At 35.9% G+C, this 16196-nt stretch overlaps 2 protein-coding genes across 3 annotated transcripts; both read right to left on the bottom strand.

The window, feature by feature from the left end:
* Positions 1–317: 317 nt before the first annotated feature.
* On the bottom strand, positions 318–3771 carry LOC140818367 (mitochondrial carrier protein CoAc2-like). Of its 2 annotated transcripts, none has more exons than XM_073178298.1 (7): positions 3403–3771; positions 2162–2247; positions 1858–2065; positions 1599–1725; positions 1339–1394; positions 833–955; positions 318–746 (listed from the first exon to the last, which is right to left on the bottom strand). In XM_073178298.1, exons 1-7 carry the CDS (start codon positions 3562–3564, stop codon positions 582–584), a joined length of 927 nt encoding a protein of 308 aa, XP_073034399.1. In that variant the 5' UTR covers positions 3565–3771; the 3' UTR covers positions 318–581. The 2 variants fall into 2 exon arrangements, with proteins under 2 accessions (XP_073034399.1, XP_073034398.1); XM_073178297.1 differs by having other exon boundaries at positions 1339–1523; positions 3403–3768.
* A 1231-nt stretch (positions 3772–5002) lies between these two features.
* LOC140818657 (inorganic pyrophosphatase 2-like) lies at positions 5003–7767 on the bottom strand. Its single transcript, XM_073178698.1, has 4 exons — positions 7529–7767; positions 6578–6699; positions 6261–6459; positions 5003–5539 (listed from the first exon to the last, which is right to left on the bottom strand). The coding sequence occupies exons 1-4, from the start codon at positions 7667–7669 to the stop codon at positions 5303–5305; spliced, it is 699 nt and encodes a 232-aa protein (XP_073034799.1). The 5' UTR covers positions 7670–7767; the 3' UTR covers positions 5003–5302.
* Between the last annotated feature and the right edge of the window lie 8429 nt (positions 7768–16196).

Below are 16196 nucleotides of genomic sequence, written 5' to 3'. Positions count from 1 at the left end.
AACTTTATTGATTACACTTAAATATTTCATTGATAATTTACATCTAGAATTATTGATTAGACGAGGATATTTCATAGATCAAACAAGCATCGTATATACCATCTTGGTGCTCTATGCGTGTATATTAAGTTTCATACAAACTGAGTCGACCCACGAACTTTTCGAGCCCCTTGCCGAGTAGCTCACCAACATTTTGAGTAATATCGAATAACAGACTTGAAGTCATAAAACTCAAAACGCTTCTGCTAAGGCTAATAACATTTCTGCTCGAGCTCGAACATAAAATATGAATAATATTCAACCAGATTCGATTCGTGAGTCATAAGAAAACCTTAAATTGAGATAACTTCAAATTATTGAGAACCTGTTATAATATACAAGTTCTTAATGCATCAATCTTGATATCCTAATGACTTATTTACAAGATCTAGATCTTCTAACTAAGGTTGCAGCACTTATTATTGCCATTGATGGAACATTTGCGTGGTAAAGAATAAGATATGAGACCTCCATGGCCCCAAGTTAAGGGAGATGGTCCCATATACAACGACGGAAATCAATACCATTATGGTAAAGAATTGCTATGGTTGAGTTTGAGATAATGGCTGCGAAGAAGGAAGAGACGTTGCCTGATTATTTCTTCGGTTAGCAGCGACCTCCGCGAAAGATTCGTCTCTTGGTGGAACCTGCAGGAATGCCTTCATAACATCATACACTGTAAATCCAATCGCGACAGAGGGGACAACCTGAAATTCGTAAAGATACACATTTTCAAACTTTGATAAATGAAAATGAGTCGAGGAGCAAAATATAAGTAAAAGTTTATGCTCGCCTTTAAGTAATTGATGCTAAGGCCAGAAAATAATTGCTTCCATCCTTGTGTTTGTGCAATCATCACAAGAGTTGCCATAGTTCCTTTCATTTCACTGCTCTTTGAAGTCGATAGCCTCTGGACCTGTGAATCCAAGATTTTACTTTTTCCTTGTACTATTTGAATTCAGGAAAAGTTACAGGGTAGCAATTGCCCCTGCTGTCCTGTGTAGCACGGTTATCGAAATGTAGCATATGAACTATTGCATGGTTTAAAAGATTTTATTTCCACTGTTATCATTGATAATAGATAACTTTTCTTGAAAAATCTACAAATAGTATCTGAACAAAAATCAGGCACTAAAAACTCAGTAGTTAGAAGTTCGAGCGATTCTGAGTAAGGGGAGGCGGAATTGCCCTCATTGCTTCATGACTTGCATCACATCTTACTTTGGCTACACCAGAACACATTCAATATTATAAAATTGATATTTAACTTAATAATCTCTGATTCAACAAGCATAATACCTGCATTTGCCTCCGGACAACATCAATAGGATAAGTGAAAGTCTGACCCAATAAACCTGCAATGGAGCCGCATACAAGTTTAACTGTGATATCCTTTTTGTGATTTTCGGGGACGTGGGTTTTCATTTCCTCGTAGAAGTAAAATTTCAATCCCGCATAGGGAAAGATTCCATATAGCGATGGAGCTGAAAATTCAACATGAAGGTTTAGAAAACAACCCATTAAATTTTCGAATAAACAAGAGGATCAATACAACATACCAGCACCACGGTAGAGACCTCGTACTCCGGCCTCCTTGTATGTCTTGGAGAAGCAATCACGGATTCCTTTATATACAGATTCCCTCATAGCAAGCCCTTCAACACTTCGTTTCAAGGGTTCAACAACCTGCACCATCCTATAAAAATCAAGCTCAATTTTTTTTGAAACTGTGGGTTTATTGGTAAAAGATCATAAAAAATTTGAATTTCCTGAGACAGATTTTAGGAATGCTGAGATTGATGACTGATAAACACTTGCCTGGTAAGCCAGTTTAGTTCGAACTAAATCAAGTGGATAAGTAAAAAGCACAGCTGTTCCTCCAGCAAATGAACCAGCAACGAGATCAAGAACAGGACCTCTCCCGACATCAGGAAAACCAAGGATGATCCATCTTCGGTATTCTTCATAGGCCATATAATGCAAAGCTGCATAAGGCACAATACGCACAACACTTGCTCCATTCCCTCTAACGATAAATCACATAATACTCTTTTATATAAATGACAAAAGTAAGCACTTCACATTCATACATTCAGAAACCAAGAAAAGATAAAAGTTCTACCTGTAAAAACCAAGTAATCCTTCTGTTTTTGCTATTTTTGTGAAGGATCCCGAAAGGCCAAGACTATGGAACTCATTTCGTCTCGTCTGAAAAATATAAAGGAAAAGTAACAAACTTGAGTCCCTTTACAATACAACCATTTGAAAGAGCATATAAATGCATAGATGGAAATTAACGGAGTCAAGATTCAGTATCAGCAAAAGCCAAAAACTCTTCCAATATGAAGTAACACATAAAGCAAAGAAAACAATTTCAACTTTCCAGACAGATTGCAGAAGAGTCACCATTTTTGCTCTTCATTAAACATAGTATTGAGGGGATAATATTTTTAACACAATCTGGTTCGACGCAACATTAATCCAATAACAAGCCCCCAATTATGCAACAAACTGACTCTAAATACTGTTCAAGGAGGAGCAAAAAGTATTGTCCAGTAGAGAAGTTTAAGTTGCATCTTGCATCAGTAGCTATGCACAGACTGATTTCAGTAACAGCCTAACCATCTCCAAGTTTTTAGTAGAAGTTCAGAGGCTTGATCAGTAAGTTGAGGTCAATCTTCTTCGTCAGCAACTTGCAACTCGGAATGATATTGGACTTATTTGTATCTCCTAAATTAAAAACAAGTAAGAAAACAACTAAAATGCTATGGGGTAGCATTTCCTAAATGCCGGCAATATCAAAAGAAAAACAATAGCCGAGTTAATTGACACTACATTATGAAAAGCAATCCGACTGATCAAACAGCCAAAAGTCGAAGGGAATACGTTATGCTGCTCCATTTGATACAAAATTGCTATTGATCCTCCATCTCAGGTTACTACAAAATTTACACAAATATACATATTTTGCTTTTCGAGAACTATACAAGTGCCAAGTGGATTCAATAACAATGCCTTCCAAGTTCCAACTTCCAGGTTCTTAATTCCAGCGCAACGCCATCGATAATCAACAATGCCAAGAACTATTGGAGCACCGAAACCGGAAATAATGCAAAACAATTAAAAGATCGAGACTCTGTTAACCATCAACAAACTCGCAAAACAACCTGTTCACATATCAATCTCATAACATCTAGTTCACCGTACCTACAAGTGATCATCTTCGAAACAACCAATCACAATTCCCACCCCCAAACCCATCCCCCCTTACAGCAAAGAAAAAGGCGGAAATTTTTCAAAGAAAACAACAAAAGAAATAGCATGTAGCCAATCGATCACCCAAAATTACAGTAATACAAGGACCTGGAACAAGATCTTGACGCGTTCGAGCGGCGCAACAACAGTCTTGGCAAACCCACCTGCCAGCCCACCAGCAACCAACTCCTTTGCGAAAACAGGCATCTCCCCAATTAACCCATTCAACACCAACCCCTTTTTCTCTCTTTCATCACTCTTCTCTCCCATTACACACAGGAAAAGAATCCCTTTACTTTTTTTCTGAATCAGGATTCATATACGGCATAAAAGTCTCCCTCTCTCTCCATATATACACACAGATGTTGAAGAAGCAGAAGCTGCCTTGGAAAGGAGAAAAGAAGCGGAATCCAAAACGCTTCTGACTTCTTCGAATCAGAAAAATTTTCAACAGCGACGAAAATTAGACCAGGAACGGTGTTAGAAATATTATTATCGGATTTTAATTCAGGTCAATTCCAGAAAATCATAATTATTATTTATTTATTTGACAATGTATTTTTTAAAATGTATTAAGAATTAAACTTGTTAATGAATTAATATACAAAATTCGAGCTCAATTATTGATGGATAAATAACCTCTTTTATTATATTTAATTCAATTAAAATGAAATTAAAAGTATGAAAATCACAATTGATTATAAGCCTCAATTGGACCCACATAATTCGAGCGGTTTTTGTCGGATATCCTGACTTCTCTATTCAGAGTTCACATGTCACATACACATTATATTAACACATATATTCTATCACATTCATTTTAATATTAACAATCATTATTTGTAGTTCTCATTGTCCACTCATTCATCTTATTCTTATTTCACATTACATAAATTCAATTTCAAATTATTTACAAAATTTAAATTATTATTATTTTATATAAATAATAATATGTTTTTATATTTTTAATACCTAAAATTATTTGATCTTATTTTATGAGTGTCATTTATTTAAAATTAAAATTTTATTATAAACATAAAATGAAACCGTAGAACATATAAAAATAAATAACACTTACATAAAAAATAATTTTCTAATTTTTTTCATAAAACTTATATGTAATTAATGGGGTGAGCCAAGCAGCCCGCTCCTTTCACTCTCCTTTCAAAAAATAATAATAAAAAAAGAATTAATGAATGTCCACATTATGTTGCACAAGTGAATGGGTGTTAACATGGGTATTAACACCAAAATGCTCTGTGTTTCAAAGGTAAGGTACTCGGTGCTCCATAATGGTAATGAAATAGGTCTGATATTACCACAAAGAATACTAAGACAAGGGGATCCACTATCATCTTACGTTTCAAGGATTCCTTATGCAAGTGCCACAGGGAGCCTCATGTATGCTACGGTCTGTTCAAGACCAGACATTGCTTGTGCATCTAGCCTAATTAGTAAATTTATATCAAAGCCGGGAAAGGTGCATTGAGAGGCAATAAATTCTTGATGTTTGTTTTTTGATCTGTGTGTGATACATTCTTGAGTGGTGAATCGTCACTGGTTTCTTGCACATCAAATACAATGTGCCAGCTAAAATTTGTTGACTCATTCCATTTTTTTAATGGAAAATGCTTGAAAATAATTTAATTTACATAACATTATCCAAAGTTGTTCAAACTTCAAAGTCTAGAATGAAATCCATTTGACATGAGAGATTTTTAACTTTTACGACTATCCATTGGATTAAGTACATATATAACTTCAATTTATCTCATTAACAGAGTTGAGCTTACGAAATTTAATTGAAAGCTACGCACACAAGCATGTGCATCTATCTGTTCTAGAATGAATAGCACAAACAACATGAAGCCTGTGTTTTATGCCAGTCTATGTTCGCAGAACGACTTCACATGAGTCGTCGAGGTTCATCTTGCTTAAGCGGTTGTTTATCTTTAACAAATACATTTGGCTCGTAGCAAAATAATTCTGTCTTCATTCTAGATACCAATTATAAGATCGAGTATAGGATCTTTGCTAACTCTTCCCCATCGCTCCATTCACAAACTTTTGCTTTGACAAGTTCCAAATTTTTTGATATGTGACCCCATAAAGGGAAGTTCTTTCTTGGCATAACGCAGTCTGCTGCAACAAGCTTCAGAGTTGGACAAAAATCATTCATGCCATCTCCTATGTATATTAATCTCTTGCTCCCAGTTTCAGATTGGATTCGATCAATCACATGACCCTACATTCAGAAGAAATTATGAAGATTACAGCCCGAGCGTTGACACAGAAGAACATGGTCGTATACTTTTATCATAGTTAGATCATACATAGTCTCCACACAAGTTAAATTTAGTAGAGATATGATTGGAACTTCATTTTCGAGCATTTGAAGATACTCTAGAATTAGTTGGCATAATCCAGCAAAATTACTATCGAGAAAAATACACATATATAACAAGTTTGGATTCCCCTGATACATTCTTGGTTACAACACCCTGAGGAAAGTATACTTACATCATTGCTGGAGAAAATCATAGTAATGTTGATACATTCCACTTTTTATTTCCAAACATATTGTTTCGATATCTTGTTTCATATATTTTGGTGACTGAAACTTTATATATTTAGATAAATGACATCCATCTACAATTTATGTTCCAGATGAGGTTCCTATATCTTATTCCGTGATCTAGTTGAATAACACATCTTTCCGTTTATGAGGACGAATCATTTGCCTCAATAGGAAAAGGAGATTGGAACACCATTTGGAACGAGAGAGCTGTCCTGGTGCTGATATGAACTTAAAACAATGTAATGGTTGTATGATAAGAAAATGCATAGAACAACAATTTCACTATAAGTGATACATTTAGACGATTCTAATACTGATTAAGCAAGATGTGACATGCCAATATCAAAAGGCAATAAATGGATTGTCGCTAGATTCAAATATAGATTACCTTACATAAATTAGGAGGGCAGAGGTTACAAGCATGAGATGAAGCTACATCATGGCATGGGAAGATTCTAAGCCTACCTCCGCTATCTACAAGAGCAGGGTTCGTTACGATCTCCGAGAAACAATGGTATATTCCATGATGTTCCAAAATAGTTTTGATGTAAAACATATTCGAGTCGCTAGCCACCTTTAAATCACATCTGTGGCCATGCAAATTTGACCGTCACACTTTCTATCTCAAATCAAGAGAATAATAGAATCCAAGATCTAAAGTCACCCCATTCACAAAAAGTTCAATAATAATAATAATGTAATTACCCAAGAGAATGAGCTGATTTAATCACGGAGATGACACGAGGATGCAAAGGAATCCCTTTTAAGCACTGAGCAATATCATCAACTGTTTTCCCTTGAATGTGAAGCTCTTCCAACATCCTATCCTACAAGAATAGAGGGTCTATTTTACAATCCAATTGTGCAAGAAAAGTTGTAGAGCAGAGTCCAAAATTAACTGAAAATATCTTAAGGGAAATGGACTTGAATAATGTTAGTAACATGATGCTAAAAAATCCCATGTATTGAATGATGTGCTTATACGCTAATTTTTGTGTCTTCACTTCACAATTTTTGTGACTTTTTTGTTCATTCTGATGACTAAATGAACATCTTTATCATATTGAAATTAGACATTTCTTTCTTCTTCTTCACTAATTAATATCTTAGAAATGAAAGATTTAGAAGGTAGCCACTGATACGGATGTGATCTTCTTTAGTTATCTGTATAATCAAGGATGTGAAGGACATGGAGTTTATCAATATATTTAAAATCACATCCAGTTCTCCGGCTATATTTTCCGAGTTTTTTCGCTGTTTCGAATACCCATGCTGGCAAGATTATTTCACCACAAGAACTTGGGTTCTTGAAATAAGGATCCACGAGTATTCCATGTTAACAATACAAACTCAAGAACTGCCACCACTTCAAAACCTCACCTAGCATGCCACTTCAATCATGAGCAAACAAAACCATAATAAAAACATTTAATAGAGAGAAAAACCCAAATCATACAAACAGGAAAAAAAAAAAAACCAAGCAAAGGATTCCACAACAACAGAATCATTCTCAATATATCTGCTAAAGGTCGAAACTTTATTATTTAATCAAATGGGTTTTCTAACTAAAGGAAAATGCATACACATCAAAGGATTTCGAGCAAATATAGAAACCAAATTGACATCGCATTTAATAGTGAGAGAGAGATGGCATACCATGAGACTATTCCAAGGCAAAGTGCGTCGAAGCTGAAGAAACAAATTCGTCAGACCCATATTTGTTATCACCCATCGGTCGCTGTCATCATCGATCAGCGTTCTGTCGAAATCAAACACAATCATTATGTTTTCAGCCATTTTTCGGCGGTTTCCGGCGTCCAGAGAAGATCGTTCCCGGTGGCGCCGCCCGCTCAATGCTTGAAGTTTCAACAGCGCCAAAAATTAATATATTTTTTAAGTTTGGGTTAAATTATATCTAATCTATAATTTATTGAGTTCAAATTAAATTACCTTATTTTTTTAATAATATTACCATAAAATAAGATCTAAAATTTTGATTATATGAAAAACTTAAAGATTTAATAAATTAAATTACTTACATAACTAAAACTTAATCTTTTAGTTTAGTAGAATTTAAAAGGAAAAAATATTAAGAGTACAATTTTTTTAACCAACTAATTACCTTGCTAATATCCTAAAAAATGTAATTTTTTTATAAATCATAATTGAAAATATAGATGAATATAGAGAATTCATAAGAGTTAATATTCATATGTTTCAATCACCTCGTTTATAAAGTAAAATTACAACATGTAAATCTGTATATTTATTATCTTGTCGCATTTATTTTGATCACAAAAATAAAAAATCTAAACAAATATGAATAATCATCTGCAACAAAAATATATCTATAACAATCTCCTTTATATGATTATTTTCATAGCAATCATTTCGTTAAATTATCGATTTGCAAGATGGATGTTTTTGAAATTCATCGGGACTCGACAGTTATTTTCGCTAAAATCTTGACGGTAAAATCATATGAAAAAATTCTAATAAAAAGTTGATGGAGGTGATGATTTTATAAAAAGATAAGTCGTGTTATCTCCGGTTATTGATAATCCCTTTATGTAAATTCAAAGTCTTTTGTGCTTTATGGTTGTCAGTGTTTTTTGAGTTGGAAAATAGTTATACATCACTAATGTAATTTGTGAGATATGATGATGCATAAATTACCCTAAGATATGATATTTCAAGGTTATATATCTTTTCTTCATCTTCAAGTTGGTAAAAAGATATTTTGATAATCAAATTATCAAACAATTATCAATGAATGTGATTTATAAATATAAAAGTATTTTAGTACTCATGGATAAATATTCTTTATAGGAAATGTTTATTCCATCATTCCAGATATAATTGTCTTTTTTAAGTCTTTCATAATAAATTTGTATTTCAAATATTCGATCATTTTTGTAAATTATTCAAAAGTACTAAGTCGAATATATATCATGTACTAAAGTCAGCTCATATTGTCATTTATCAACCATTTTTATTGAAAATTTTTCAAATTGTAATTCTAGATACTCATTATTTTTTATAATAACAAAAACACATTGAGGGCAAAATAAGTATATATAATTATATAATTTTGAACTCAAATAATTTGTGAAATCTTATATTTTAATATGCTTGTTATTCTTCGTGAATAAAACCATCCAATATGAATTCATTGAATTAATTGGTCTATAGTTTTTTTTTTCATTTACTTTAAAGTCAAATAAGATATAGTCTTGCAGGATATCGATTTCTTTCAGAACGACTAGCTTCCATTATTCTTGACATTGAGATATTTGTTCATTTTCTTTAAAGAGATTTTTCATACATTGTTCAACTAGAACTTTAATAAAGCTAGTCAGTATAATCGATCTTATACATAAGACCAAAGAATGTATATTGAGAATTAAACTTTGAACTTCATGTTCACTCTATAACACTTGAGATCGAATAAATAAAACGACAAATGTGTTCTCAATAATATTCTTTTAGCTTCTATTTTCTTCCCACTTGATGTTGGAAATAATACATTACAAGAATAACAAATGAGATATTTCTTCATAAAAATCTCATTGTTGTTAACTCAAAATACTTGATCATAAGATCCAAATATATAAAACACATTTACATATATAATCAATTGACATAATATTTATAAGACATGTTTCAAATATCTCAAAATATGATTGCATTTATTCTCAAAATCATGATCTTAATATTTGATTGGAGTCAAATAAATAAACTACACTAATATATTTATAATCATAAAATTAAGGCAAAAACTTGTGTGAGACGATCTCACGGGTCAAATTTTGTGAGACGGATCTTTATTTGGGTAATCCATGAAATAGTATTGCTTTTTAGGCTAAGAGTACTACTTTTTATGGTTAATATGGGTAGGGTTGACCCGTCTCACAGATTGAGATCCGTGAGACGGTCTCACATGAGACCTACTCTAAAATTAATATACATATAATCTATTTTAATCAAGATTTTCTTAATAATATATTATGTAAATTTTTCTCAATAAATATTTTTATAGATATCAAGTTGCTGTCGTGGGCTCACATTTATCGTTATTCTTTCGTTCTAGATAATATGCAGATTTCTGTCAATTTGATCTAATGTCAGTGGTATAAAATTTGATAAGCCGTAAATGAATTCATAAATCTTCTAGATCTTTAATTCAAAAACTTCATATTTATCGATCCAATAATTTTTAATTTCTTCATTAATGTCTTTGTGCACTATCAGTTACTTATTAACAATTTATACAAATTGTATGTTCAAGCCAATCGATTTTTTCAGAGTAGCCAATCGATTTTTTCAGACTCTGAAAGTATTTGTATCAATGATAATGTTGGGTGCAATAATTGTCCCTGTTTGGTAGAGCGATCGAACCGTGAAGCTTGAGCTGCTGTGCGATTTAAAAGATTTGAGTTGCACTATTACTAGTAGCTATAGATTTTGGTAAAGTAGCAAACGCTCGGTCCTACAGATACTTTTAGAGCATGATAACACTTTTAGAACTATTGATTTTTAATATCATATTTCTACCAAATCAAATCGATATTGGGTTCAAAAATTCATAAATGTAAATGTTTAACCCTATTTTATTATATCAATCTTAACAACTTATTTTATTCATCACCAACTAAACGATTTTCTAGATCTTTAATATGTTCATATCAACATATTAAGAAAATATAATTTTGATAGACATAACGAGGTTCACAAGCTTTAATTATATCGTGACCGGTAGATATCAAGAAAATATTTTTATATATTTCAGGTAGGATTTCACATAAGTAATGATATGAGATGTCGGTTCACATTGGCACAATAATTTATTAAGATGTATATCACTATATTTCGTGTCAGATATTATAATTTATATTCCACTTTACATGAGATAATATACTATTCTTCTTTGAAGAATTAATCAATCACAGTGTATCAACTATGTCCGTTGACAATAGCACAATCACTTCAAAAAATTAATTAGAAACTTTCAATATTAATTTGTCTTTTTTTTTATTTTTGTTTTGAATCAACAAAACAATATATAGGACTGAACGATTGTCGCTTTACCAAAAGCTATAGTTAGTAGTAATGGTGCAACTCAAATCTTTTAAACCGCACAACAGCTTAAGTATCATGGTTCGATCGCTCTACTAAGCAAAGACAATTATTGTACCCAACACAATATAATTAAAATATTTAATCATTATTTTGGAATAATTGAAATTGAGAGATTTGACGTACCTTTTCAAATTCTTATGTGTCTCAACTCTCAAGTATGTCTTTTACCTTCAACGATGACATTCAATATATCACGAATCTCGTTTTACATTGAATTTTTTTTCTACATTCGCAAAAATGTAAGAAAACAACATGTAATAAAATAGTTTATCATTCATTTAAAAAGTAATAGCACTTTAAAATAAGAGTCTAATTTCAATCAAAAAAAATTTGAAACAAGTAAAAGTTTATATGCCCAATCAAAACTGGAAAATATAAAATCCATAATCAAAATTTGGGAAATAATATCTAACAACCCAACATGTCCTTAAATTAAAGAAATTCTCAAATCAAAAAAATTATACCAAAGTGAATGACCAATTTTTTTTTTTGACCAGCAAAATTATATCCATTTTATTAATAGATCAAAGTTCACGGATACAAATTGACTAACCCAACAAAAAGGTATGGGGGAAGAAATAACAAATTGAGCTAAGGAATGAGCTATCATATTAGCAGAACGTCTCATGTGTTGGACACTTAAAATCCACGGCTCCCGTAACATATTGTTAATTTCTTGAGCACAAGAACCATTATATCCAAGGTCTGATGATGGATCCATGACTGCTTGCACGGCCATCTGCGAGTCCGAGAATATATACGTGTTTACCATTCCCTTTTGGTGAATTATCTTAATTCCTTCCTGGATTGCTAACAATTCCGCGTGGGTCACCGATAGTGGTTGATCAATTCTCTTACCAAACGCCAGCACCATATTTCCTTCATGATTTCGAACTACCCCAGCAATCCCATATAGATTGATGTGCTCATTAACAGCCGCATCTACGTCCAGCCGTAGATGTTGATAAGGTGGAGGGGTCCAGTCTTTAGTCTTCGCAACAGCTGGTTCGGGGGTGTTGGTCTGAGGAACCTTCCTTAGGGCCCAGAACTCTTCAATATAGCTGTCATTCCAGTGGAGCGGCCGCGATGGTGCTGCATCATCTGTGTTGTGAGTGATACGGAGCCTACCACACCAAGCGTTTCATGTTCGACAGGCAAATCTCTCAAACTCATCCTTGTTTAATTTGCTCATCATCCAATTGCATATCTCCAACGTCTCCCATCCCCGGACTTGCTTTAAGACTTGTTTAAAAATCTGTCCCTTCCAATAACCTTTGACCTCAGGGCAGTAGAATAGGGCATGGGCTGTAGAATCATCCCCATATCCACATAGTGGACATATGTTTAATGCCGGGACATGGTGCTTAATCAAGTTGCTGCCGGTGGGGATTAAATCCAGAGCTACCCGCCACCAAAATACTTTCACTTTAGGAGGTATCGTAAGTGACCAAAGAAACCTCCACCATTTCATCATTGGTATTTCCGATTGGTTTGCTGGCATGTCGTAAAGCCCAATTCCCATCCTATAACCCTCTTTCACTGAGTATCTGCCCTTGCTATCAAATTTCCAGTATCTAGAGTCCTCTCTCGGTGTTTGTGGGAGAGGGATTCGGCTGATTTCCTCCCCAATATAAGGTAGGACTGTGGCTCGGATCCCCTCATCGTCCCATACTCCATCCTTTATAAGAGTGGTCACCTTGAGCTCCTTTTGTGTATGAGAGTTGTTGTTCATGATACGATTGCAAACCTTAGGTACCCATTTATCTTGGAAGATGTGGATTGACTTACCATTTCCCACCCTCCAGTACAAGCCATCTTCCAAAAGTGTTCTGCTCCATAAGAGGGATCTCCATACAAACGATGGGTTACTGCCTAATTTAGCCTGCATAATGTCCACATGTTTGAAATATCGTGCTTTTAGTACTCGCCCCACAAGTGAGTCAGGGTTCCTTAGGATTCGCCAAATCTGTTTAGCAAGGAGAGCTTTATTGAATATCTCAAGTTTTCGAAAACCCATTCCTCCCTGGCATTTCGGTTTGCACATGTATTCCCATCTTCTCCAATGAAGCTTTCGACTTTCTGTATTAGACCCCCACCAAAACATGGCACATTCTCGTTCAATACTACTGAGAATGGATTGAGGGATTCGGAAGCATGCCATAGCGTACGTGGGCACAGCCTGGAGGACTGACTTTATCAACACCTCCTTTCCTCCTATTGAAAACAGTTTATTACTCCAGCTAGAAATTCTTTTAGCCAGTCTTTCAAGGAGATATTTAAATTGAGGTTTTTTAGATCGGGCCGAGAAGGTTGGCAGTCCCAAATAGATTTCATGTCCTTGTACTACTGGAATGGAAAGGCTTGATTTAATGAGGTCAATCACTTCTGCCCTTGTGTTCGGACTAAAGGAGAGTCTTGATTTTTCAAAGTTTATTAGTTGCCCCGATGCCCTAGCATATTGATTTAAGCAGAGTTGGATTTGCATGCAGTCTCCCTCAGTTGCCCTAAAGAATACTAGGCTGTCGTCCGCAAAGAACAGGTGTGAGAGGAGTGGACACGAGTTTGCTATCTTGATTCCTCTAAACCGGTTTCTCTCCTGGAAAGATGACAGTATAGCTGAGAGGCCCTGTGCGCAAAGCACGAATAGGAGTGGAGAGAGCGGGTCGCCTTGTCGAATTCCTCTTGTAGGAGATAACTTCCCGATCGTCTGCTGGTTTATTCTGAACGAGTAAGCAACTGAGTTTATACATCTCATTATCTTTTTTGTCCACATTGCAGCAAATCCTAATTTGTTCATCAATGCCTCCAGGAATTGCCATTCCACTCTATCGTAAGCCTTGCTCATGTCAAGTTTCAAAGCCGCGAATCCATGTTTCCCCTCTTTTCTATTTCGCATCCAATGGATAGCTTCAAAGCCCAGAATTATGTTATCAGAAATCAAGCGTCCCGATACAAAGGCACTTTGGTGCTCATCAATTATATCATTCATGATCGGCCTTAGTCTGTTTGTCAGTGCTCGGGATACGATCTTATAGCAAACATTACAGAGGCTAATAGGTCGGAATTCTTTCACGAGGAGTGGATTTGCAACTTTGGGAATAAGAGTGACCACTGTCTGATTCCAGTTATCCAAAGGGGCATCTTCGTTAAGGACTGCGAGGGCAGCTTCGGTAACGTCCCGGCCCACTATGTGCCAAAATTTCTGATAGAAAAGTGCTGACATACCATCCGGTCCAGGTGATTTATCCGGATGTATGTCAAATAGAGCTTTCCTCACATCCTGAGCCGTGAACGGAGCACATAACAATGAATTCATCTGTTGCGTAACTTTGGATTGCACACATTCCAGAATAGGAGACATGTCTTCGGGGGAGGGGCTGCTAGAAGCGAAAAGATTTGTAAAGTACTCAGTAATAATATCAGCCATACCTTGGGGTTCCGAGCATAGATCCCCATGTGCCGAGATCAGGCCCCGGATAGTATTTACATTTCTCCTTGAGGAAGCATGTGCATGGAAGAATTTTGAGTTTCTATCCCCTCCCTGAACCCAGTTAATTCTGCTATGTTGCCTCCAATACTCCTCGTCTTGTGTGACCAATTGCTCAAGTTCGGTCTCAAGTTCGTAAACTTGAGATGTAGCGTGTGGCCATTTAGCATGGTTTTTGAGTGTATTGATCTTGGCCCTCTTCTCTCTGATCCGTCGTGGTAAGGACCCCAGCTTGTTCTTTGCCCAATGTTGGAGTGTTTGGAGACAATTGGAAATTCTGTCCTGGAGAGGTATCAAATCATCATACGGCCTCCACCCTTGAGCAACTATATCATTACAATCGCTTTCCCGAAGCCAGCTACTCTCAAATCGGGAAATAAATTCACGCTTATTCGGGGTTCCCCCTGTTGTGGAGTTTTGACCACCCAAGCAAAGATATAATGGCCTATGATCGGAATGGAAATATTCTAAAGCCTGGACATGTGCTGTTGGGTATAGTAATCGCCACTCAAGAGTACCCACAAAACGGTCGAGCCTCTCTAGAACTAGTTGATTTCCCATTCTCTTGTTTGCCCAAGTAAACATCTCACCGCGACAATGCAGATCCTGGAGATCACAATCGTCTAGAGCATCTCTAAATCCTTGCATTTGTGATGTAGTTCTAGGATTGCCACCAATTTTCTCACTATCAAAACAAATTTCGTTGAAGTCCCCTCCCACTAGCCAAGGTAGACCTGCTAGTTCCCTAATACCCTTAAGGCGACGCAGCAATTCCCACGATTGAGCTCGATTAGCTACATTTGGGTTTCCATAAAAGCCTGTAAATCTCCAATTTTTAGTTCCCTCAATCACTGAGCAGTCAATATGTCCTGCAGAGAACGATGTAACTGTTACTGACAAAGAATCCATCCACAACAGGCACAACCCCCCACTTCTTCCAGCACAGTCCACTGAGAAACAGCCCGTGAATCCAAGTTGCATTTGCCAATGTGGTCTATTTATGTTTCTCCTCCTTGTTTCACTAAGGAAGAGTAGTTTGGGTCTCTTTTCGGCTACCAGCCTCTTGAGTTCGCGGAAAGCCCGTTGGTTCCCAAGCCCCCGGGCATTCCAGACAATGCAATTCATACCTCTCGGCGGGGTTGCGTAGCAACCACCGCCGTTACTTGAGTGTCTGTCAGCTTAATTTTCTTGGGAGAAGAATAGATAGTGGAATTCTCTCCATTGCCCGTCCTCTTATGTCCTATCAGCTTCGGGGTACCTGGCTTGGCCATTCTTCCCTTATCCGGGCTGCCTCTGGCTCTTCTCTTCCAACTTGTTGTGGTTTTCTTTGGTACATGGGTTTTTTCCTCCACCCCATGTACCCTTAGCTCCTCGGGACAGGTGGTGATCACCGAGCTTGAGCTAGGTATATTCAGCCCAGTTGTTTGCGTTTCATTATTCACCTCGCACAGAGCCGCCTGTAGATTTGGCTGGATAATGGTAAGGGGATCTAATATCCCAGGAGGATCTGTTACGAGGTCCAGAGGTTTCAGAGGTTCGGCCCCTTCCTTGTTGCATGTGTTTATTTGTCCTTCCCTATTGTCTCCGTCTGATTTACTAGTAGTAAGGGCTGTGTCTGGGTTGTTCTTATTGGTTTGGGATAGCTGGGTTTTACTTTTATTACCCCCGTTGAGTGGTGTCGCTCTTAGCCATGGTCCA

Source organism: Primulina eburnea, chromosome 17, assembly GCF_022965805.1.
Source record: "Primulina eburnea isolate SZY01 chromosome 17, ASM2296580v1, whole genome shotgun sequence".
In the NCBI taxonomy this organism is placed as follows: domain Eukaryota; kingdom Viridiplantae; phylum Streptophyta; class Magnoliopsida; order Lamiales; family Gesneriaceae; genus Primulina; species Primulina eburnea.
The sequence above is the reverse complement of the archived record's forward strand: the minus strand, read 5'-3'. Positions and strand labels throughout refer to the sequence as shown.